The 23,948-nt window shown below is 39.6% G+C and overlaps 1 protein-coding gene across 5 annotated transcripts in view; it reads left to right on the forward strand.

Annotated features, from left to right (window-relative positions):
* The first annotated feature begins 207 nt into the window (after positions 1-207).
* Ttc17 (tetratricopeptide repeat domain 17) overlaps positions 208-23,948 on the forward strand; it is an 83,913-nt gene continuing 60,172 nt past the window's right edge. For all 5 annotated transcript variants that reach the window (XM_048361708.1, XM_048361709.1, XM_048361710.1 and 2 more), the window contains exons 1-6: positions 208-377; positions 17,308-17,397; positions 18,331-18,500; positions 19,374-19,485; positions 19,647-19,778; positions 23,752-23,861. In XM_048361708.1, the coding sequence (XP_048217665.1) occupies positions 219-377; positions 17,308-17,397; positions 18,331-18,500; positions 19,374-19,485; positions 19,647-19,778; positions 23,752-23,861 (773 nt within the window). In that variant the 5' untranslated portion in view covers positions 208-218. The remainder of the gene's footprint in view (positions 378-17,307; positions 17,398-18,330; positions 18,501-19,373; positions 19,486-19,646; positions 19,779-23,751; positions 23,862-23,948) is intronic.

A 23,948-nucleotide genomic window follows, 5' to 3' on the forward strand; every position in this document is an offset into this window, starting at 1 on the left:
GAGCTGTGGCTCAAAGTGGTGGAGCACCGGCCTTGAGCACAAAAGCTCAGGGACAGCGCCTACGCCTGGCGTTCAAGCGCCTCCCGGCTCCTCCTCCTCCACATTCTCAGCCTCCTCCTCCACGTACTCCTTGGGCGCTGACCTCCCCAAAATGGCGGGCGGCGACAGGCCACTTCCGCTTCCGGTGTGACCAGCCGGGCCGGGTGGGGGGGGCCAAGATGGCGGCAGCAGTAGGGGTCCGTGGCCGGTCTGAGCTGCCGCCTTGCTTCGGCCCAGGCTGGCTTCTCAGCCTTTCTGCCTTGCTGAGTGTGGCGGCACGAGGGTCCTTCGCCACCACGCATTGGGTCGTCACCGAAGACGGGAAGATCCAACAGCAGGTTAGCGGCCGGGGCGCCCCCTCCTCGCCTCGCCCGCCCCGGGGGCGCCTCCCCGGCCCGCACGCTCTCTCGCTCCCTCCGGCCCGGCGCGGTGGGGCTCCACGCGGACCCGCTCTCGCCTCCGCTCTCTTCCCTTCCCTTCTCTAGCTGCGGCTGGGGCCGCCCCGACCTCTCGGGTCCTCACACCTGCGACCCCCGCCGCTCCTCCTCGCTTGCCTCCCGGCCCGCCCGCGGCCATCTCTTGGAAATTCTCCGCCTTCCTCCCCATGCGGAGCCCGCGGACCATTATCTGGTGCTTGAGGGTTGAGGCATCACCTATTTCACCTCCGCCCCGCGTCCCGTGCCTCCGGGCCGACGCGCAGCCACCCCTCCCCGAGGAAGCGGAAAGCAGGTGGCAGGGCCGTGACAGCGGTGGCACCACCGCCCCCAGCCCCGTCCGTGTGGATCGTTTCATGGTACTCCCTCTCTTCTCTTCTCCCACCCGCCCTGGTGGAATTTGTTGCAAGCTGTCGTGGTTTGTTGTATGTTTTGGCTTGGACCCGTTACCCAGGTCAGCCAGGCACTCTTTAAAGACCGCAGACTCTCTCTTGACACTCTCCCTCTCCCTCCCTCTCTCCCTCCCTTCCTCCTAGCGAAGGAATGCTTGTAGATGCCTCTGGTGGCATCGCCTGCATCTTCCCTCCTCACCCCCCCCCCCCGCAATTACTTGCTCTCATTTCCCGGTGTACTGTACTTTGCATTGTTTCTCTCTCGTTACCTAGTTCCTGTGATGCAGCCCGAGTGTGCAGGATATGCGGTTTCCTGGATTCTTGGATGCCTGAACTGATTCCTCAGAGGAGAGACTGCTTTTCTTATATAACTTTATGATGCCTGCATTTGGTTTATGCTGCTGGTGCTTGAAGGTGTGTGTGTGTGTGTGTGTGTGTGTGTGTTGTCACAGAATCTTGGTGAACTTAATGATTCCTAGCACGTGAGAACGATCAAGTAATGAATGCCCCACAAACATTTAGAAAGTGAAGTGTGTGCCCCTGCGATTTAAGCAAACTGATTTCAGACGTCTTAACCTTTGACGTTTTAACCAATGTGAACGGGAATTGTTGGGCCTGTGTAGTGAACCGTAAAAGGAACACAATGCAAGGTTTACTTGTGTTTAAAGTGAGACGTAGACTTATGTTTGTCTTGTGATGGCAAGTTTTATCTTGTGGGTTAAACAGATTGTGCTTCCATCATACCTTCTACAGTGTTATATCTATATACAACTTACATTAGAAAAGGTTTCCTTTTCATGAATGTACTGAGGCTTAAGATGTATATGTGTGTCCCAGGAAACCTAGGAAACGCTGGACGTTTGTCTTTTTGATGTATTATTGGAAATCTTGTACCAGCCCTGGTTGCTTCCACATTTTAATTTCTAATGGTGGTTCTCCCTCAGGTGCTCATGGAGACATGGAAGAAGTCACTTTTGCTCAATTTGGGGAGCCCTTCTCCTATTGGCTCTTGTGCTATATTGTTTTTTGGCCACAGCTATTTATATTCTATGACATTGACTTCTCCTTTCCCATTTTGGTGTCCTGCCACTCAGATGATAAAGCCCATCTGAAGAGTGAAACTGGTAGAAATGTATTATTTATGTGCTGATTGTTGCAGTGAGAAAGTGAAACCTGATTTGGTTTTGAACTTTAACAAATCTCATCTTGATGGATACGCTTAGTAGGGAAAGATAGCGGTTGTTAGTAATTTAGATCTCTACAACATAGACTGTAGTGAGTAGTTAACAAAGTTACAAAAGCAAGATTTCTCTGTGTGTGTGTCTGTGTGTGTTACACTGGCATAAGTGCCAGTACTAGGGTTTGAACTCAAGGCTTTGTGCTCTCCGCTTTCTTGCTCACTGCTGGCATTCTGCCACTTGACCCACACCTTCAGCCCAAATTTTTGCTATTTAATTGGAGTCAGAGTGTCAACAACTTTCCTGCCCAGACAAGCATAGAGCCTTGATCTTTCAGGTCTCAGTCTCTTGAGTAACTAGGATTACAAGGATAAGACATTAGCACCTGGAGCCCTCATATCTTTTCTTTTTTTAATGATCCTTTTCATTGAATTTTTCAGTACCTTGCTATATAGTTAACATTTACATTAAATTTACCTTAAGTGCATGCAGTCATGAAAAATTTCAGGCAGTCATGAAACTGTATACCAGAAGAAATAAAGTTGCTGTCTACAGTCTTAAAAAGAGGTTGCAAGTTGGATTTCATGAGGGAAAAGCAGCACATATAAATAAAAGTTAAGTAATATGAGCAGCTTTTAAGTGTTTTGATAAGCTATGCATTACTCATTCATCCTTTCCTTGCAATTTAAGTGCACATATAATCTAGACTCAGTAATTTTTCGTATTGAAATCTACACTAGCAAGTGAGATATACCATTTGTATGTGGATTTAAGCATACTGTAGACCTGTTTGTACCTCAGAAATGTAACCAAAAGCTTAGTATGTGTGTTGACTTAGCAAACGCCTGCTACTTGTTCTTGGTTTTACTATCTGATTGAGAGCAGAAGTACCATTTCAATTTTAAAATGATCTCATGCCATAAAAAGGGCTAAGGGCAAACTGAAGTTGCAAATCTTAGAAAATTAGAGTGGCCGATGCCTCTCTGATTGAAACTGTGATAGTTAAACCTGTCCAAATTAAGTGTAATAGGTCATTATTTCAACAGTGAATATTGAGAAGTACCTAAGAAATAAAAATGTAAACGGCTCAAAGTTTAAATTTGAATAGGGACACTTTCCATCCTTATGGTTAAAGTCAAAAGTTTAGCAACAAGTCATTACCGAGAATACTATTGATTTAATTTTCAAATATCAAACCTTAGTAGACCCTGCATATAAGCATCCATCTTGTGCATATGCATATATATTTGAAACTCCACTGTCCATAGTTGGGTTCAGTCTCTTTCCAGTCAAAGCTGGGGCTGCAAGGAACAGCAAGTAAGTACTTACAACAAGTCAGGGAATTGTTTCCTCCATAATTCCTACTTCAACCAGGACCTACACACTTCCTAGTTTGAAGGCTGGATGTTCCTGAACTACCACTTAATTCCTAGGAATGTGGTGCAGGGAATCCTAGAGCTGGGATGTGAAAAGAATACTCCAGTTGCTAAATTCTCCCACTGTGAGCTGAGGAAGGCTAAGGAAAGGTCTCCTCCAATTATGTGCTTTGCTCTTAGCTTTGAGCTTTGGCCTATCTCTGATTCCCCACTGTTACCTATACCTAGCAAGTAGGAAGACAGTCTCACTTTGTTTTATGAACACTGGTTCTTAACTTGCAGACCATGGGCTTGAAGAGTACGCTATTATAAACGCATTAGAAGGATCAACAGTATCATCAGGCCAATGGACTTTTGGCTGACTGTGAAGAATAAGTTTCAAGATAAATATTTTTGTTGTTTAATTTTGATGTTCTTTTTGCGTAAGCATTTATGTGGCAATGTGTGTGTGTGTGTGTTGATACTGGGGCTTGAACTCAGGGCCTTGTACTCTTACTTGGTTTTCTCTGCTCAAAGCTGGCACTCTACCACTTGAGCCAGATTTCCACTTGTGAGTTTTTATTGGTTAACTGGAGATCAGAGACTCATGGATTTGTCTGCCTAGGCTGTCTTCAACCCACCATCCTCAGGTCTCATACTCCTGAGTAGCTAGGATTATAGGTGTGAGCCTCTGGCACTTGGCCTATTTTTTTTAATACCTTGCATTTTAAAACTCACTTGCATCAAATATTAAGTAAGCTTTGAAAATTAGTTTAAGAGCCTAATCACTGTGTTTCATCTCATTTCCTTCTGTGTGTGCACCTGTGTGTGTATGTGTGCACACATATCAGGGGCATGGGGCTTGAACTCAGGGCCTAGACATTGTCCTTGAGATTTTGTGCTCAAAGCTAGTGCTCTAACACTTTGAGCTGCAGTGCCATTTTCAGCATTTTGGTAGTTAATTGTGAAGATAAAGAGTCCAGTGGACTTTCCTGTCCAGACTGTCTTTGAACCACTGTTGTCAGATCTCAGCCTCCTGAGTAGCTAGGATTTCAGGCATGATCTGGCATATCATCTAATTTCTGTAGAAATTTTATGTTCCACACTTTGTGTACCAACTGAAAAATGAACTCAAAATGTTATCAGTTTGTTAGTTTCAAGCTTATTAAAGCAAGAAGCTGTACTTCTAGCACAGGATTCATTGCCTTTGACCGATTATTTTTCTTTAGAAATTGAGGTCTAAAAATTTAAGGTGTCATTGTTATCCACACTCTCATAAGGTAACATTTATTTTCCCTCTCCTCTCATGTTAGAACCATGGAGTTTTAGATGTGGATAAAATATGTGGTACAGTTTTCCAGAAAATGGCCCAAAGTCACACAACTAATGAGTGACAGGTAGGTAAATAATGTATTGGTCAACAGTAACCTGCAAAGTGAGCACTTTGTACTAAGTGTGAAATTACTGTTTTCCTTCTCATAATACCAATTAGGCATGAGAAGAAGTATGAAAGCAAAAGTGGAAATAATGAAGTAAATACCTTCTCTCAATTGCTTTTTCTTTGTGAAATATTTTGTAATAAGCCAAGATTAGGAGTAGGCAAGAGTGAGAGAGCACTAAATAAGTATAAATTCCTTTGGCAGTTACTTAAACATTTTGCCTTCAATTAGGCAAATGTCTTGGGAGTACAGAGCCTTTTAATCATTGGCAACAAAAGGGATTTCTTTTTTTTTTTTTTTTGCCAGTCCTGGGGCTTAGACTCAGGGCTTGAGCACTGTCCCTGGCTTCTTTTCTCGCTCAAGGCTCAAGGCGCCACTTCTGGCCATTTTCTGTATATGTGGTGCTGGGGAATTGAACCTAGGGTGTCATGTGTACAAGGCAATCACTCTTGCCACTAGGCCATATCCCCAGCCCCTACAGAAGGGATTTCTAACAGCACTAATGCTCTGAAGCCCTTAGTAAAGGAATGTTTGGTAAGTGTTTCAGCATCTGGGATCCAAAGAAGAACTATCAGATTTAGTTAACAAAGGGGCTGAATCCCTTACCTGCTGGTTCTTAATAGGTTACAAGTGAATGAATGGTTTAATCTGGGTCTGATGTTAAGTAATTTGGTTAATCTGAGAGAGCATCCAAGTGGCACTGTGAAGTAGACAGCTCTATTTGAACACTTTTCAAAAAGAAACCATCTTTCTGTTATCCAGCACTGTCTATAAAGACCAGAGATATCTTGGAGACTACATACTAACTTGGTAAACCCTATTAAATATTTGCCATTGCTCTGGACCTTGTCAACAGAGTGATTCTGGTTCATTCCATTTGTTTCCAGATATTGTCCATTTGTGTAAGTTATCTACATACTAACTTTGTTTATGATGTAAACCAATAAGGAGCTTAGAATAATACAGATGTAAACTACTACTTTAAGGCTGCTAATTATGTATTGAGCAAATATTATTGACTGCTCACCAACCTACTGTGCTTTGATCCCTCAAGTGGTAGAGTACCCACCAAGCAAGTGAGCTGAACAAGTACAATGCCAGCAAAATAATATTTGTTCTTTTTAAAACTGTTGCGGTATAAAACTTTGAATCACAACAATAATTTGTAGCATTGGGAAAATAAACGTCTTAACATTATGAGAGTAAAGTAATAAAATGAAGTACCCTCAACTCTACACCGTGCTCACTCCCCAGGCAAAACTACTCTTATCTTTTTGATGCATTTCTCAGGAGATAGCCCTAATCCTTTGTCATGTCTTATGACTTTATCTGCTTTTCTCCCCATCCTTATATCTGATCATTTCTTGAGTGCCTCAGTCCAGTATAGCACATACACATTAAGCTTTGCTTGTTTTTTGTGACATTCCCCAAATATGCTGTGCTTCTGGTCCTTTACATGTTGTCTCTAACATGGAGACAATCTGGTTAACTCAGTCTTCATAACTTAGACTCTATCTCTTTCCCAGTGAAGCTTCTATGATGTCCAAATTTGAACCATCTATTCTGTGTTCTTTCATAGCATTATAATTTATTTATTATCGGTCGTTTGGCTTGAACTCAGGGTCTGGTGCTGTCCCTGAGCTACAGTGCAACTTCTGTCTTTTTCTAAGTAGTTTATTGGAGATAAAAGTCTCACGAATTTTTCTCTCTTGGCTGGCTTTGAACTGTGATGGTCAGATCTCAGGAGGCTGAGTAGCTAGGATTACTGGTATGAGCCAGCAGTGCCTGGGTGTTTATTTATTTTGTGGGTATTGGGCCTTGAAGTCCAGGCTTCATGCTTTCACTCAACTTTCTCACTCACTGCTTGGCTGGCACTCTTAATTCTTGAGCCACACCTCTCCTGGCTTGTTACTGATTAATTGGAGTAATAAGGCATATGTCTGCCCAGGGTACCTTTGAACCTCTGTCTCAGATCTTAGCCTCATGAACTATTATAAGCTTGAGCCATTGGTGGCTGGTTTGAATTTTCTTTTGAAAGCATTCACTGCACCATGAGGTATCCACATACTCATCTAAATGTCCTACACGAATCACGCATGGCCCATGAAGGGAGTACCTGCATCCATCTCTACAGCTCTAGCATCTCTCATGTTGCCAAAGCTGCAATACCTACCATTGACTGAACGACAAGCAAATTTGAAAAGTGGTTTTTGCCTTATTGCCTGAATAAAACCTCACAGTACTCACTAGTGCAATCATCAACTGGATACTGAGCATAAAGGGAGCTTCAGACTTCCTGAAGACCCTTAAAGCTCTGAGTAACCCATCTAATGGGTCCTTACCACCTCCACAACAGGGGGAAAGAAGGGGCCATAATTTCAGAGTTCCAACTCTTAACTAGCTACTGTGGATAGGTTATGCTCTGCAAGGGAAATCACCCTCTTTGTTGTTGATGTCATATCTAAAAGGTCATCTTTATTGCACTGACATGAAAACGTATGAGAAGCAACAAGAAAAGGAAAATGATGAACAAGAAAACAATCAGAAAGGGTAGAGTTGACACAGATGAGAAATGGCAGCTGCACTGTTGAGGAAGGATTAGAATCAGCTGTGCGGTTCTAGAAGCTGCTCTGTGAAAGTGAACAGAAGGCACTGGCAGTGAAGAATAAAAGGACTTGCCAGCCAGTCAAGACAAAATTAGCTCTGCTTTACACTCCAAAAGATACGGAGCAGAGTATAAGCAGTCTATCTCTCAGCTAAATTCCTTTAAGGCAAAAGCAAAACCAAGGGAAACGTCTGTGCATTTATAGCAGACATGTCCAAAGAGATGTTGTATAGACAGACTCCTCCTCCTGTTTTTTTTCTTTTTTTTCTTTTTTTTTTTTTTTGCCAGTCCTGGGCCTTGAACTCAGGGCCTGAGCACTGTCCCTGGCTTCTTTTTGCTCAAGGCTAGCACTCTGCCACTTGAGCCACAGCGCCACTTCTGGCCATTTTCTGTATATATGTGGTGCTGGGGATTCGAACCCAGGGCTTCACATATACAAAGCACTTGGCCATACTTGCCACTAGGCCATATTTCCAGCCCTCCTGTTCTTTTTTTAAAGCCACTCCAATCCTTCACCTATACAGCTCTTGTCAAAATACTCAGGGCTTTCCCCATTATCAAATTTAATTCTCAATAATCTCACCTTACCTCTTAGCAACTTAGCATTTGCCCTTCTGTTTTACTGATTTATTTTTATATCTGGCTGCCAGGACATGACTTTTCTTCCAAATCTCTGACCAGGGCTCTTTGTTCTCTTCCTCTGAATTCCTCTGATGAGCATTAAGTGTTGATATGCCCATCTCTCTCTCTTTACATGTGTATACCAGCAGATCTTGTATAGTCTGAAGACCCAAATCTTATCTGCATTCTTGAACTCCCCTGAGCTTCAAACTCTTACATCCAACTGCTTTCTAGACATCTCTTCTTAGCTATCTCATAGACTTCACAAATACATCCTATCCCAAACTCTTAAGTTTTCCATCCACCAAACCTGTTCTCCCGTTCATCAAATTGCTCAGGTCTAAAACATTATTTTCTTCCTTGACTCCTGTTTCTCTTGCCATTTCATACCCAACTAAACAGTAATCTGTCACCTTTACTTTCAAACGCATTGGAATCCAGCCATGTCTTTCCACTTCACTTTTACAATCCTGGGTCCATATATCTCTTCCTCCTGATCCTATCCTATGCTATCCTTAATTGACTCCTTGCTTCTTTGGCAACATAGCTTCTGTTCTCCTCAGAAACAGCTATTCAATCTGGTCATGTGATTCACTTTGAGATGGGAGCAAAACAAAGTATCAGAACACCTTTAATGGCTTCCCATTGCACATGACAATTAAGACCTGGTATGCCCTACAAGGTCCCGAAAAAACCTGTGACATAGCAACTTCCCCAGTTTCAGATACCACTTTCCTCCATAGATGATGTGCTACATTTCAGCAATAGCAGCGTTTGGAATTTTCTTCTTCTTTTGTTTTTGGTCAGTCATGGGGCTTGAACTCCGGGCCTAGGTGCTGTCCCTGAGCTCTTTAGCTTAAGGTTAGCACTCTACTACTGGAGCCACCACAACACCACCTCTGCTTTTCTGGTGGTTAATTGGAGGTAAGCGTTTCACGGGCTTTCCTTCCTGGGCTGGCTTTGAACTGAGATTCTCAGATCTCAGCTTCCTGAGTAGCTAGGATTACAGGAGTGAACCACCAGTGCCTTGCTTGGAATATTCTTTTTTTTTTTTTTTTTTTGCCAGTCCTGGGTCTTGAACTTAGGCCTCTGTTCACGGTGTATCTGCACCTGTTCTATCTAAAGCATCATTTCTTCCCATCACTCTGTATTCTTCCTCTGCTTTAGTTTTCTTCATAGCACTTTCATTTGTCACTGCATTATATTAAATATTTTTATGGCCTTATTTTTCAAGAAGGTAGTAATTTTGATTTCTTCAGTGAAGTAACTTAGTACCTAAAACAGTATGTTACTCAGACAATGTTGGACAAGTGAGAGAGAATTGTATGTGCACATAGATAATTATTTACACCTGTAATATCTTTTAGATATGTCAGCATGCTGAGTGGTTTGGAACAGAGACAGTGTTTAACGATGAGAAGCCAATTTGTTGATTCACCCTGTAACAAACAAGAGTCAAGGCCAATTAAGAACATAATGTTAGGCTGAGAAAATGGCCTAGTGGCAGAGTGCTCGCCTTGTATACATGAAGCCCTGGGTTCAATTCCTCAGCACCACATATATGGAGAAAGCCAGAGTGGCACTGTAGCTCAAGAGGTAGAGTGCTAACCTTGAGCAAAAAGAAGCCAGGGACAGTGCTCAGGCCTCGAGTTCAAGCCCTGGGACTGGCAAAACAAAAACAAAAAAATAGTGTCCCTGTACAAGAGTTGTAAAATAGTTCATAGCCATGATCACAGTGAAATGTTAGTTTTGTATTCTTCCTAAATAATTCTACAAATTTGCAAACACTTTTACAGATTTCTTTTTCCAACACAACTGGGGACATTTTGTCTGACAACTAGCTTTTAGTAACTTAAAGATGAGGCTTAGACATCTGTCCATGTTAGAAATAAAAAGCTACCACCTTCTTTCTCAAGACTGATAGTATTCCGTTGTATAGTGGATATTCTGTAATGTATTTAATCCGTTTCTAGTGGCAGATATTTAGATTATCTCTAAGTTTTGTTTTTTGTTTTGTTTTGTTTTGTTTTTTGGCCAGTCCTGGGGCTTGGACTCAGGGCCTGAGCACTGTCCCTGGCTTCTTTTTGCTCAAGGCTAGCACTCCGCCACTTGAGCCACAGCGCCACTTCTGGCCGTTTTCTGTATACGTGGTTCTGGGGAATTGAACCCAGGGCCTCATGTATAGGAGGCAAGCACTCTTGCCACTAGACCATATCCCCAGCCCCTATTTCTAAGTTTTTTACTGTCGTAATGCTACAGCAAGTTAACATGTGCATGTGTGTATCTTTGAATGCATCTATAAATATATATGTAAGATGAATTCTTAGAAGTAGAATTTGTCTGGCTCTTGAGCCTGTGTGATTGAGTCTTCAAAACCAGCAATAAGTAGTACATTCATCTGACCATTCTTTCTTAGTCATATCTCTGTTTGACTTTCCTATTCGACAGGTAAGGACTCTGATTTACTTTGCCCATCTGATAATCCCAAATTGTGTTCTCTTAATTAAAGCAGGCTGATTAACAGTCTTAATCTGGTTGATATCTTAATTCCTTTTTCTTATATAACATATTGTATTCAGAGATTTAGGGATTAAATCATGAATTCTTTGTTGGGCCTTTATTCTGCCTATGGCTGTGCTCAGTAAGTATTTGCTACTTGAATTAGAGTAATTTCTGAGTTACATATAAAACAGCTACATTACTTCTGAAACACGTTGTTTACAAGAATGTCATAAAATACACAAACAAGAAAGGCTGCACTGGACTGGGAGTGTGGCTTAAGTGATTGAGCACATGCCTGGCAAGTGGAAGGCCATAAGTTCAAAAGCCAATACTGCCAGGAAGGAGAGGGAAAGAACCCATAATTCTTGTGATATTGCCCAACATTTTACTTTTTTTTCTTTTCTTTATTTTGTATGTTATTCGTATACTTCTTGGATATACAAATTAGACAAATGTTTGTGTAGAAAATGGTGATTATCTCACTCATCAATTAGGAAAATGGTGATTGTTTGACATGAATATTCTCATAAATTTTGTTGACATATAGATGTTCAAATCTGGAAAATAGCTATACAGTCTGCTTCACATAACTATGTTACATGAAATTTAAGAATTTGCAAAGGTGTGTTTTAGAAACCTGAAGGCAAAAATGTAGCTGAGAGTAAACTTTAGAAAACAGATTATAAAGCCACAAAATTCATGTGATGGTCAAGATCCAGTATTTTCTTGTTTATTAAAAGTTTGTTCTTGGGGCTGGGGAGATAGCCTAGTGGCAAGAGTGCCTGCCTCGGATACACGAGGCCCTAGGTTCGATTCCCCAGCACCACATATACAGAAAACGGCCAGAAGCGGCGCTGTGGCTCAAGTGGCGGAGTGGTAGCCTTGAGCAGGAAGAAGCCAGGGACAGTGCTCAGGCCCTGAGTCCAAGGCCCAGGACTGGCCAAAAAAAAAAAAAAAAAAAAAATTGTTCTTAATTTATATGTGTGTGTACCAGTCCTGGGACTTGAAATCAGGGCTTGTATGCTATAAGAACAACTTAGGGAGCTATCACTCTGCCACTTAGCCCACCCCCCACTTCTGGCTTAGAGTCTCATAGAATTTTCCTGCTGGCCCTGGCTTTCAACCTGAATCCTCAGATCTCAGCCTTCTGGGTAGCTAGGATTACAAGCATAAGCCACCTGCACGTGGCAAAATTTGTTTTAATTTTGACAACTTGATATTCTACAAGACAGAGGCTGGTTTTAAATTTCTCCCTTAACTATACAAGCAACAAAATGTTGTAGCTAAAGCTATCTGTAATATTTTTTTTTAATTTCCCCTTCCTGACTGTCTGCAATAATAGTATTTATTGCACTCATACAGTTAAATGTTCCTAGTAAATGTGTGTTATAGTACATTTTGACACTTTTTCTGTAGCCAGGAGCCTATGAAGGCCTATTCAAAAGTCAAAGTTAGACTGGTATTTTCAACTTGCCCTTCTAAACCAGGAAGAAGATGAAGTTTGGTTGTGGTTAATCTTAAGAGAGTTTCACGCAGAGTGTTAACAACAGACTTTTCTGCCTTCCTTATCCCTTCCCTTTAAAACTCACCTTGCTCGCCACTGCTACTACAGAGGAAAAGAGTCCTTGTGGTGGAAAGAGTCCTTGGGTATTGGTTTGACATAGCAGTGAACTCAATTTGAGTATGAAAAAAGGAAAGGTATGAAACAGAAAAAAATACAGAAGAGGTTACATTTTTTTTTTTTTTTTTTTTTGGCCAGTCCTGGGCCTTGGACTCAGGGCCTGAGCACTGTCCCTGGCTTCTTCCCGCTCAAGGCTAGCACTCTGCCACTTGAGCCACAGCGCCACTTCTGGCCATTTTCTGTATATGTGGTGCTGGGGAATCGAACCTAGGGCCTCGTGTATCCGAGGCAGGCACTCTTGCCACTAGGCTATATCCCCAGCCCAAGAGGTTACATTTTTAAGAGATTCTTCCTGGGCCTTCATCTTCATGAATATATAAGGGAAGATTAAGTTTCTTCTTCATACTTGAGCTTATCCTTGGCATTATAGCTTGTTAAAGTAAAACATGCTTCATGTTTAGAACCTGACCGGTAAATAGAACTTTTAAAAAAGTAATACATGTCTACTGTTGAACAAAAAACACAGACAAGAAGAGAATAATCACAGAGTCTAAAAGTACATTCCCTTTGACTGTAAATTCCCTCTAAAAAGGAAAGAAATAACCAAAGAGTTGCTAAAACAAACTTACATTTAAAACACAATTTTTTTTTTAAAATAACTAAAAACCTAAACTTTATTTAGCAAGAATCTGGGTAAGTGAGGTTAATAAAATATTAACCACTAACTGGGTGTGGTGATGCTGGTTGTAATCCTTGCACTCTGTAAACTGAGGTCAGAAGATCGTAAGTTCCAGGTTAGTCTGAGCTACACAGACAAGACAGAACAGAACATTGACCACTATAAACAATGATGCAATTCCATATTTACTGTTTTTTTTTTCTCAAATTTTTATTATCAAACTGATGTACAGAGAGGTTACAGTATCATACGTTCATATTTACTGGTTTTTATCTGATGGTGTTTGGGGACAAGTAGGGAAGGGAAGGATATTTTATAGTAGATACGTTGCTTTTTTGTAAAAACATTTTACATAGCTATGTGTATATAGAAAGTATTCTGCCTGACATAATTACATGTCTAGCACCAGATACCTCTGAGAATGAGATTTTAAGTGCTTTTTGTTTTCTTCCAATGTGTTACTATAAACAATATATACTATAAATACTGTATAGTATATAACAATAAACACTGTGTAGTGTATGTTTGTGTTTATAGCAACACTTAGCTTATAATCAGAAAAAATATTAATCTTGGGCTGGGGATATGGCCTAGTGGCAAGAGTGCCTGCCTCATATACATGAGGCCCTGGGTTCGATTCCCCAGCACCACATATACAGAAAATGGCCAGAAGTGGCGCTGTGGCTCAAGTGGCAGAGTGCTAGCCTTGAGCAAAAAGAAGCCAGGGACTGTGCTCAGGCCCTGAGTCCAAGCCCCAGGACTGGCCAAAAAAAAAAAAAAAAAAAAAAAAAAATTAATCTTTGCTGGAATTAAGAATCATAAGAACTGAAATCTCACTTTGCCTATGATACAAGACTTACCTGCTCAGAAATAACCAGTTACTTGGATCCCTGGTTTAATTTGACAAAGTAAAAATTTAAAAGAAACTTTGAACTCTTAACTTTGAACATCTTCCTTCTCCAGAGCAAATAAGAATTTGCATGGTGAACTGAAAGCATGATCATTTCCTTCACTTAAATTTCACATCACTTTCAGGGGTGTAGATCAGACTCATAAGAACTTGATACTTTTTATGGTAGTATTAAAACTCTTATAGGGTTCGGATTTAGAAATGAAAAGAACTTTATAAGTTATTTGACTGTAAACAAAGAAACAGAAGCCCAGTTAGAGAAAGTAATTTGCTTCAGTTCATATTTAGCTTCTGATCCCTGGTGGCTTAGTCACTTAGTGGCTTTACTCCCTTTCTAAGCAGAAATCAGTAATGATAATGCTAATGCCTTAGGAGATGGAGATGAGGTAGCTAACAAAAACTGATCAAACACAGTCACCAAACAATCAGCATAGGAAGTGCCTAACATTTACTCAAAGCCCACTACACTGACCATAGGATAAAAGTTTCATTAGAGTCAGACATATAGTAAGTAATATCAAACTGCTGTTGAGAAAAGAGTGCATTTCCCATGTTTCTTTTTTTTTTTTTTTTTTTTTTTTTTTTGGCCAGTCCTGGGGCTTGGTGAGCACTGTCCCTGGCTTCTTTTTGCTCAAGGCTAGCACTCTGCCACCTGAGCCACAGCGCCCCTTCTGGCCGTTTTCCATATATGTGGTGCTGGGGAATCGAACCGAGAGCTTCATGTGTAGGAGGCAAGCGCTCTTGCCACTAGGCCATATTCCCAGCCCTCCCATGTTTCTTGATAAATACTCAGAAGAATACCATTAAAACTTAAAGAATGTATAAATGCTGTTGTGGAAGTATGTATGAAGTGCTGTGAAGTTATGTAATTTGAGTCAAGTCATTTGGCCTTTACCAAAAGCATAGAAATAGTTGCTTCTTTCCAAGTAGTAAAAGGAATAAGCAACATGTACAAAGGCAAAGGAGACTGAAAAGAGTCACAAGGAGGGCATAAATCAAGTGGTAGAGTGCTTGCTCTGAGTTCAAACCCCAAGGGTAAGACGCAGCCTTTTAAAGTTAGGCAGCTAGGCACCAGTGGCTCAGGCCTGTGATCCTAGCTACTCAGGAGGATTAATGAATTCTGAGGATTATTGTGTGAAGCCAGCCCAGGCAGAAAAGTCCATGAGACTTATCTCCAATAAACTACTCAGCAAAAAACGGAAGTGACACAGTGGCTCTAGTGGTAGAGTGCTAGCCTTGAGCACGAAGAGGCTCAGAGAGTGCTCAGTCCAAAAAAAAGGGGCGGGGGATTTAGAAATAGCATCAACACTTTCTGAATTATGAAATATTGGTTGGAATATTGTGTGAAATCCAGTTGAATGACCTAGTTTAATGTGGATTTTCTGAATTTACTATCAAAGGGCTCTGGATTGGAGAAGTAGCTAATAAGAATGTCCTAGTTGGGCTGGGGATGTGGCCTAGTGGCAAGGGCGCTTGCCTCGTATACATGAAGCCCTGGGTTCGATTCCCCAGCACCACATATACAGAAAATGGCCAGAAGTGGCGCTGCGGCTCAAGTGGCAGAGTGCTAGCCTTGAGCAAAAAGAAGCCAGGGACAGTGCTCAGGCCCTGAGTCCAAGGCCCAGGACTGGCAAAAAAAAAGAATGTCCTAGTTAATTAGATATAACATAAATGAAATATATGAATATAAAGTTGATATGAGTAAAATATTTACTACTATTATATCTAATTGAATACATGTGCTTTTCTAATGTTTTTAAATGAAAATTTTGCATGGAGTAGTTTGTCATTTTCTTTACTAAAATAAATCACTGTACTCATAGTGAAACTGTTTATCTGGAACTCTTGGAAAATGAATTGTTGTAGAAAATGGAAGTCCACATGGCCAAATTTCTAAAAGCTTGGTCAGATTTTTCCTGCAATTTCATTTTAAATGTACTTCATGTTTCTTTATCTTCTTAAATTGAGTAAATGAAAATAATTCTTTTTCTTTAAGATCTAGGTATGTTGTTGTGAGTATCCATTCATCCCACCATATGATAGTAGAAACTTGTAAGGTTGTTTGTCCCTTCTGCAAGAGCCAGGATGTGCTTTCAGATTTTATGTTTGTACTACGCTGTTCCTAATCTACCGCTCTCTAATACCTGTCACATTTTGCTCCTGGGCTTGTAGTAAGTAACCGCTTCTAAATGCCAAATATTTTGGAGCATGTTACTATCCTTTCACAATTTGTCTGTAACATAGGAGTGGATGGATTTCAACTATTGACTCCTGGACCTGGCTTAGAGACTTAACAAGCATTTATTGATGATTGAGTGGGTGTTATGATATTTAAAAAGTTGCCCAACATACTCTCTTATGTTCTGAGGAGAAAAGAGAATACAAAAAGAGAAATTGAAGCTAAAATTTGCAAAAGATAATTGTTAGAGCATCTTAAAATTAAAGAACTTGGAGGTACTTCAGTAAGAACATACCAGGGTATAAATCTTCCCATTGCTAAACCTTTATCTGGCAGGAATCCATGCCATTTGTTGTCACTTCAAAAAGAGAAACAGCTGTCAGTGGACTCCCTTCCTTTCTGCTAATAATTGTATCTTGATATCTTCTCTAGCTGCTGATTCCCTGCTGAACTCAAAAATTCAAAGAAATGGAAAGTATTTCCTTGATTGAATGTTAACCACATGTTATCTGAATGTGATTAAAACGTGTTTTAATTGAGTACTTCTCTAAATTTTCCTGTGTCTTATTCTTTTGACTTCCTGGCATTTTCTCATAGCATGATAGTTTGAACCAAAAGTATTTGTTTTCATTTGTTTCTCTTACCCAGTGTTTTTCTAAACTAAAATTTTCATCAACCAAGTAACTACCTCTTGAAGTCTGGATATAGATGCAGAGGGAGCATACATCAGTTTCCTACATACATAAAGTTCTTTAGTATACTCATATCGCACTAGCCAATCTTTCCATTTTCTCCTGAGTTCCATTCTGTTGGTCAGTGGGTCTCTGTTTCTAGGCTTGTATTTTTTTTTTCTTTTTTTTGCCAGTTCTGGGGCTTGAAGTCAGGGCCTGGGCACTGTTCCTGAGCTTGTACACTCAAGGCTAGTGCTCTACCACTTTGTGCCACAGCTCTACTTCCAGTTTTCTGGTGGTTAATTGGAGATAAGAGTCTCATGGACTTGCCTGCCCAAGCTAGCTTTGAACCACGACACTCAGATCATTCTGAGTAACTAGGATTACAGGCATGAACCACTAGCGCCTACCTACTTAAGTATTTCTGTGTGACTGTCAAATCATGTAAGTACATGCTCTACCACTGTACTTCACCTCACCAGTCCTGCATGTGATCACTTTTGAAATACTCCTTGAATTTGAGTTTTACTGAGCAACTAAAACTCATTATAATGATAATTGAATAGTAATTTTAGTCATGTAAGAGATTTCTTTTTTAGAAAAATTGTTTCATGTAAGACTTTACTAATCCAAACAGACATTGGTAAAATGTCTTATTTACTTATTTATCACTTGCTTTCAGGTGGATTCACCAATGAACTTGAAGCATCCCCATGACTTAGTCATATTAATGAGACAAGAAACCACGGTTAACTACCTCAAAGAATTGGAGGTAAGGCAACTGAGGATGTAAAATGCAGCTGAAACTTACTAAGTATATAGTTCAGGAGTTAATACTAGGCTCAAAGAAGATCTCAAGCACATTATTTCTTAATCCCACTTCTTGCAACTTTATAGCAGTATGTCACCTTTACATTATGCTTTTGCCTGGTGCCAGTGGCTCATGGCTGTAATCCTAGTTACTCAGGAGGTGAGATCTAAGAATCACAGTTCAAAGCTATGGAGGACAGGAAAGAACTGGAGACTCTATCTCCAATTAATATTTACATATTTAAATAGCTCCTGGCTTTAAGTCTAATTGTTTCCTAGCTTGCAAAAGGATCTTAGGATTCTTTCTAGCCCTAAAGCCATTTGATTTTACTCAAAATATACAGGAGTATATTGCATCTGTGTATTTCATAGTTTTCTAACTTTTTCTTTCTTTCTTTCTTTTTTTTTTTTTTTTTTTTTTTTTGGCCAGTCCTTGGTCTTGAACTCAGAGTCTAAATACTGCCCCTGAGCTTCTTTTGCTCAAGGCGAGCCACAATGCTACTTCTGGCCTTTTCTGTTCATGTGGTACTGAGGAATGTAACCCAAGGTTTCATGCATGCTAGGCAAGCACACTACCACCAAGCCACATTCCCAGCTCAGTTTTCTAACTCTTGTTTGAAAAATTTTGCTTTTTTTTACTGATAGTTTACTTAAAATATTGATTCAGTTTATTTAAAAGGAGTAATAATAGAACACAATGAATTCTTGCAGAACTTTTTGATAGCTCTTTAGAAAAAGGCTGTGTATGTTCACTAAGTTAATTAAGGGCATATTTTTCTGTATTGATGCATATTTATCTTCATTGAGAATTCTCATAAAATTGTTCTTTCTCTTCAGTGGTACCAAGCATGACTTACTAGAAGAATTCATTCTGTTATTATTTCTTTGTCAACAGAAGCAATTAGTTGCTCAAAAAATCCACATAGAGGAGAATGAGGACAGAGACACAGGACTGGAACAGAGGCATAATAAAGAAGACCCAGACTGCATCAAAGCCAAGGTGCCCTTAGGGGACCTAGATTTGTATGATGGCACATATATTACTTTGGAAAGCAAAGACATCAGGTAAAGAGAATCTCTTTCCAAAAATAAAATTGTTTTGCCAAGTAGACCTTTCTTACATCAATGTGACATTCTGTAGCAAGAGAAATCAATCACAGATGCATTCAGTCACTGATGTATTCATTAAAAATCAAAAGTTCAAAATACATGTAGAATTCTAACATATCAAAAGTGTTTAATATGACTAGAAAATTAAACAATTGATAGTGAAAAATAAGATACAAATGGCCAGTAGACATGTAGGAAATACTTCTCAGAAATAATCTAATAAGTACATGTTACAACATTTGATTTTTGGCTGCCATATTAGAAAAAAGTATTTTTAAATCAGTAACTAGTAAAGCTGTAGAGAGGCTTTTAATTAAAGTATAAATAGGTGTAGCCTTTGTACTAAGAATTACCTGTGCTGGCTGGGAATATGGCCTAGTGGCCAGAGTGCTTGCCTCGTATACATGAAGCCCTGGGTTCGATTCCTCAGCACCATATATATAGAAGACGGCCAGAAGTGGCGCTGTGGCCCAAGTGGCAGAGTGCTAGCCTTGAGCAAAAAGAAGCCAGGGACAGTGCTCAGGCCCTGAGTCCAAAGCCCAGTACTGGCAAAAAAAAAAAAAAAAAAAAAAAGAATTACCTGTGCTGTATTTGTTTTTGAAAATTCATAACATTAACATTCTTTGACATTCTTTGATTTACTACAATTTCCCAATTCTTTATTTACCCCTTTAATCTGAATTCTAAAAATATTTGGCTTCTTATGGTAGCTCTATGAAAAGGTATGAATGTTGATTGAGTAGAGTAGCCATGAGAATATGGGACAAATTGACATTTCTTGAAGTATGGTGTATCATACCTCATTTATTCCTTGCTTCTTGATTTTAGCCCAGAAGACTATATAGACACAGAATCTCCTGTCCCTCCAGATCCTGAGCAACCTGATTGTACCAAAATTTTAGAACTTCCATATAGTATACATGCTTTTCAGCACTTGCGGGTAAGTAGAGAATATCAGGGGTTTTCTGGGGTTTTTTTGTTTTCTCCTTTCATTTGGTATTTTGTTTATAAAAGCTTTTTCTTTCATTGATCTGAATTAGTTTGATCTTATGTCCTATAATTTCCCTTTACTATGTTTTTGAAATTATTTTTCTTCTTTAGGGTGTACAAGAGAGAGTTAATCTTTCTGCTCCTTTATTACCTAAGGAAGATCCTATCTTCACCTATTTATCTAAACGCTTAGGAAGGAGTATAGATGACATAGGTCACCTCATTCATGAAGGCCTGCAGAAGGTGAGTCATCATGACCTAAGGAGCCAAAGGCTCTCTGATACTTTCTTTTCTTTTTTAAAAAACTTTAATTAATATTTTCTCTATGATACTTTGAAGAGATACTTTCCTCTCAGAAAATACCCAGGTCGCTTGTTTTTATGTAGAGGATGATCTAACAATTTATTTTGGTTTGGTTTTGTTGTTGCTGCATTGTTTGTTTGCTTGCTTGCTTGTTGGCTGGCAATGCTGGAATTTGAACTTGGCCTGGCATTTGCTTGAGCCACACTTCCTGCTAAAATTATGATTACATTGATATAAACTTTATATTTAACAGTAGGATAACATGGAGAGACTAGTATTCCTTACCAGTAAGATACTGAAAACTTTTAAACTGATTCACTAAAAAAATTAATAAGCAATAGTGTTTATAAGCTAGATTATGTACATTAAGTTTGTAAGAAAGTTTTACATTGATAGATCTACATAGATATTTGCTGTTACTTGAATTGGAAAAGACTCACCACAAGCAATAAAATTTTCTTTTAGAGGATCGTAGATGTGCTTGCTTTTTTTTTTTTCCAGTCCTGGGGCTTGGACTCATGGCCTGAGCACTGTCCCTGGCTTCTTTTTGCTCAAGGCTAGCACTCTACCTCTTGAACTACAGCACCACTTCTGGCCTTTTCTATTTATGTGGTGCTGAGAAATCGAACCCAGGGCTTTGTGCATGCTAGGCAAGCACCCTGCTGCTAAGCCACATTCCCAGCCCAAAGATATTCATGTTTTATTTTTCATTTTTATTTTTGCCAATCCTAGGGCTTGAACTCAGGGCCTAAGCACTGTCCCTAAGCTTTTTTCCTCAAGGCTAGGACTCTATCACTTGATTCACAGCGCTACTTCTGGCCTTTTCTTTTATGTAGTACTGAGAAATTGAACCCAGGGCTTCATGCATACTAGGCAAGCACTCTACCACTAAGCCACATTCCCAGCCCTCAATAGATGGGCTTTTTGTGTTGTTGTTGTTGTTGTTGTTGTTGTTGTTTTTATGTAGGTATTAGAGCTTGATCTCAGTGCCTAGGAGCTGTCTCTTAGCTTCTTTGATCAAGGCTAAGCACTGTACCACTTGAGTCACAGCTCTGCTACCAGCTCTTTGGTGGTTAATGTCTCATGGACTTTGTTGCCTGGGTTGTGTTCAAGCTGTGATCCTCATATCTCAGAATCCTGGTGGCTATGGTTACAGATGTAAATCACCAGCACCCAGCTGGGATCATACACTTTTAAAACTGAAACAGGGAGCTAGATGTGATGGCATATACCTGCACACAGAAGAATGAGGCAAGAAGATCACCTGAACCTACAATTTGAGAATAGCCTTACCAGTATATGGAAATACTTTATCAAAAGGAAAAAGAAGAGGAACAAAGAAATAGAATACTATGTACCGTGAGCCAAGAGTTTAAATGTAATCATTCAGGATAATGTGGTAATTTTGAATAGTTTTTACTCCTTAATGTCTAAAGAATATCAGAAAATACAAGTTAATTTCTAAACAGTATTATACTAAATAAAATATATATAATTAAGGCTATAAATAAAAATAAAATATATAAATTACTCAACTACAGAGCCCTGTATATCAGAGAGAGGTTTTTGGATATGAGTAAGAAAATAGTTTGACTTTCAAATGCATTCTGATTATTTTTGTAGCTAAGTTACCATCTTCATCTTGTGTTCCTGAAAATAATGTAAAACATTTGCATTCCAGAACTTAAGAGAATCAGGGAAAAACTGGTTCAGGATTTTACAGTATCCTTTGGAGGCTGATTAGTTGAGAGTAGACCGTAGTGGTAAGTTTTTTATTGGAAATTAAAATAGAGGGTAACTGCATGGCTACTTTAGATTGATCCTTTTGTTTTTTGTTTGTTTTTTGTTGCCAGTCCTGGGGCTTGGACTCAAGGCCTGAGCACTGTCCCTGGCTTCTTTTTGCTCAAGGCTAGCACTCTACCTCTTGAGCCACAGCTCCACTTCCCGCTTTTTTCGATATATGTGGTGCTGAGGAATCGAACCCAGGGCTTCATGTATACGAGGCGAGCACTTTTACCACTAGGCCATATTCCTAGCCCTAGATTGATCCTTTTGGAAATGTCAACTTTAAGCTTACATCTGAAATATAAAAAAGAACAAGAAAATTTTAAAATCAGGAAAAGCATTCCAGGCCGAGGCAAACAAAGGTCCTAAATGAGTTTGGGTGGTTTATTAGGTTTTTTTCAGGCTATCTAAACAAAATGCCATCACTTTGATCTGACTCTGCTTCACTGCATTGATTTTCACAATACTGTCTATCTTACCCTCAGGTAAAATAGTTCTGTAAGTTCTTCAGAAACCAGACATGGCTCATACATTAAAGACGTAGTGGATTGGTCCTTATTTGGTTTCCAGTGCTTTAGACAAAGCAGAACTGAGCCTTTGGTTACATGAGAGAGATTTCCCTTACCGAAGCTGGTAGAAGCTACTGCTAGAAGTTCAAAGACATATAGCAAATCATAGGGAAATCTCTAACTGTGGCAGAGTACAAGTTCCAGATCTTGCAGAAGAATGAAGGTTAACACAAACGGCTCTGTGAAGGCAACTTAGCAAAAGTCCTATGTCTCACATGATTTTTTTTTTCTGTCATCAAGTCTCTAAAACTTTACTTGGGTTTAAACTTACTTTCTTTTTTTTTTTTTTTTCCCCAGTCCTGGAGCTTGAACTCTGTCCCTGAGCTTTTGCTCAAGGCTAGCATTCTACCACTTGAACCACAGCACCACTTGTGGCTTTTTTGAGCAGTTTATTGGAGATAAGAGTCTCACAGACTTTTCCTGCCTGGTCTGGCTTTTAATCGAAACCCTCATATCTTACTTCCTGAGTAGTTAGAATTACAGGCATGAGCCACCAGACCCAGCTGGGGTTAAATTCCTTTGCAGTTGAGTTTTTGACATGGTCCAGTTTAGTGTTTTGACCTTTATATAGTTGAAATTCAAAATCTTAGAAAATGAAAAGTTGTAGCTGTAAAAGAAACCTGTCAAAACTTTGGCTTAACATGACTAAATAAATTTACTAAAGATTTCATTTTCACAGCTTGAACATTTGAATTAGAATTTGAAGACAACTGTTAAAATAACAAATAAAAACATATGTTTCATAAAAGCCTGTTTGCTGAGGTTTGTACCTTCACTTAGCTATTATGTAAAGAACAAAACATTGTCAAATGTTCATTATAGGAACCTCATGTTAAAGCAACTGCTATTTCCAAGTAGCTTAAGTCTTAACTTCTAAAGCCCTGAGGTAGTTAGGCTTGGTAGCTTTTGCCTACAGTTCTAATTCCTTGGAAAATAGACATCAGAAGATTGTAGTTTCAGGTCAGCCTGGATATAAGTTAGGGAGGATTTCATCTTAACAAATAATCTGGGCATAGTTGTAAACAATTCTAATCACAACACAACCTTAATCATAGCTGTGCAGGAGGCATAGATAGGAGGATCATAGTTCATGGCCATTCTGATCAGAAAGCATGAAACCCAATCTGAAAAATAACATAAAAAGAAAAAGGAGCTGGCATGTAGCTCACATGCTAAAACATGTCTGACAAGTGTAAGGCCCCAATTTCAAACTCTTAATATTGCCCTCCCTACAAGTAAAATAAAATAAAATAAGTCGTGAAGTTGGACCTGATAGGATATAGCCACTTGATGAGGATTTCAGCTCTGTTTCTGGAATTAGACAAGCTATGTGAAGTTGTACCTCTGTTTACTTATTGCAAGGATTTTCAGTCTTTTTGAACAGGTGTACTGTATTTGTATTTTGTCCTCTGCTTTCTTATTACCAGAACTAGTCTTGCTGATCTTCATCTTGAATTTCAGAAGAGACATGATATTATTATTGATCATTCTGAATATTCTCAGTTAAGGAAACTATCTTGAATTGTATTTTATTGTTGTTTTCTTTATTTAATCTCTAGAACTCTTCCTCCTGGGTCCTTTATAACATGGCTTCATTTTACTGGAGAATAAAAAATGAACCATATCAGGTAGTGGAATGTGCCATGCGAGCACTTCACTTCTCTTCCAGGTAAGATTCTTCTCTGCACCTCAGATTTTCCATAGTCCCCAGGACTGTCAAGGACCAATACAGAAGAAACAGCCTTGTGTAATACTT

Source organism: Perognathus longimembris, chromosome 13, assembly GCF_023159225.1.
Source record: "Perognathus longimembris pacificus isolate PPM17 chromosome 13, ASM2315922v1, whole genome shotgun sequence".
In the NCBI taxonomy this organism is placed as follows: Eukaryota; Metazoa; Chordata; class Mammalia; order Rodentia; family Heteromyidae; genus Perognathus; species Perognathus longimembris.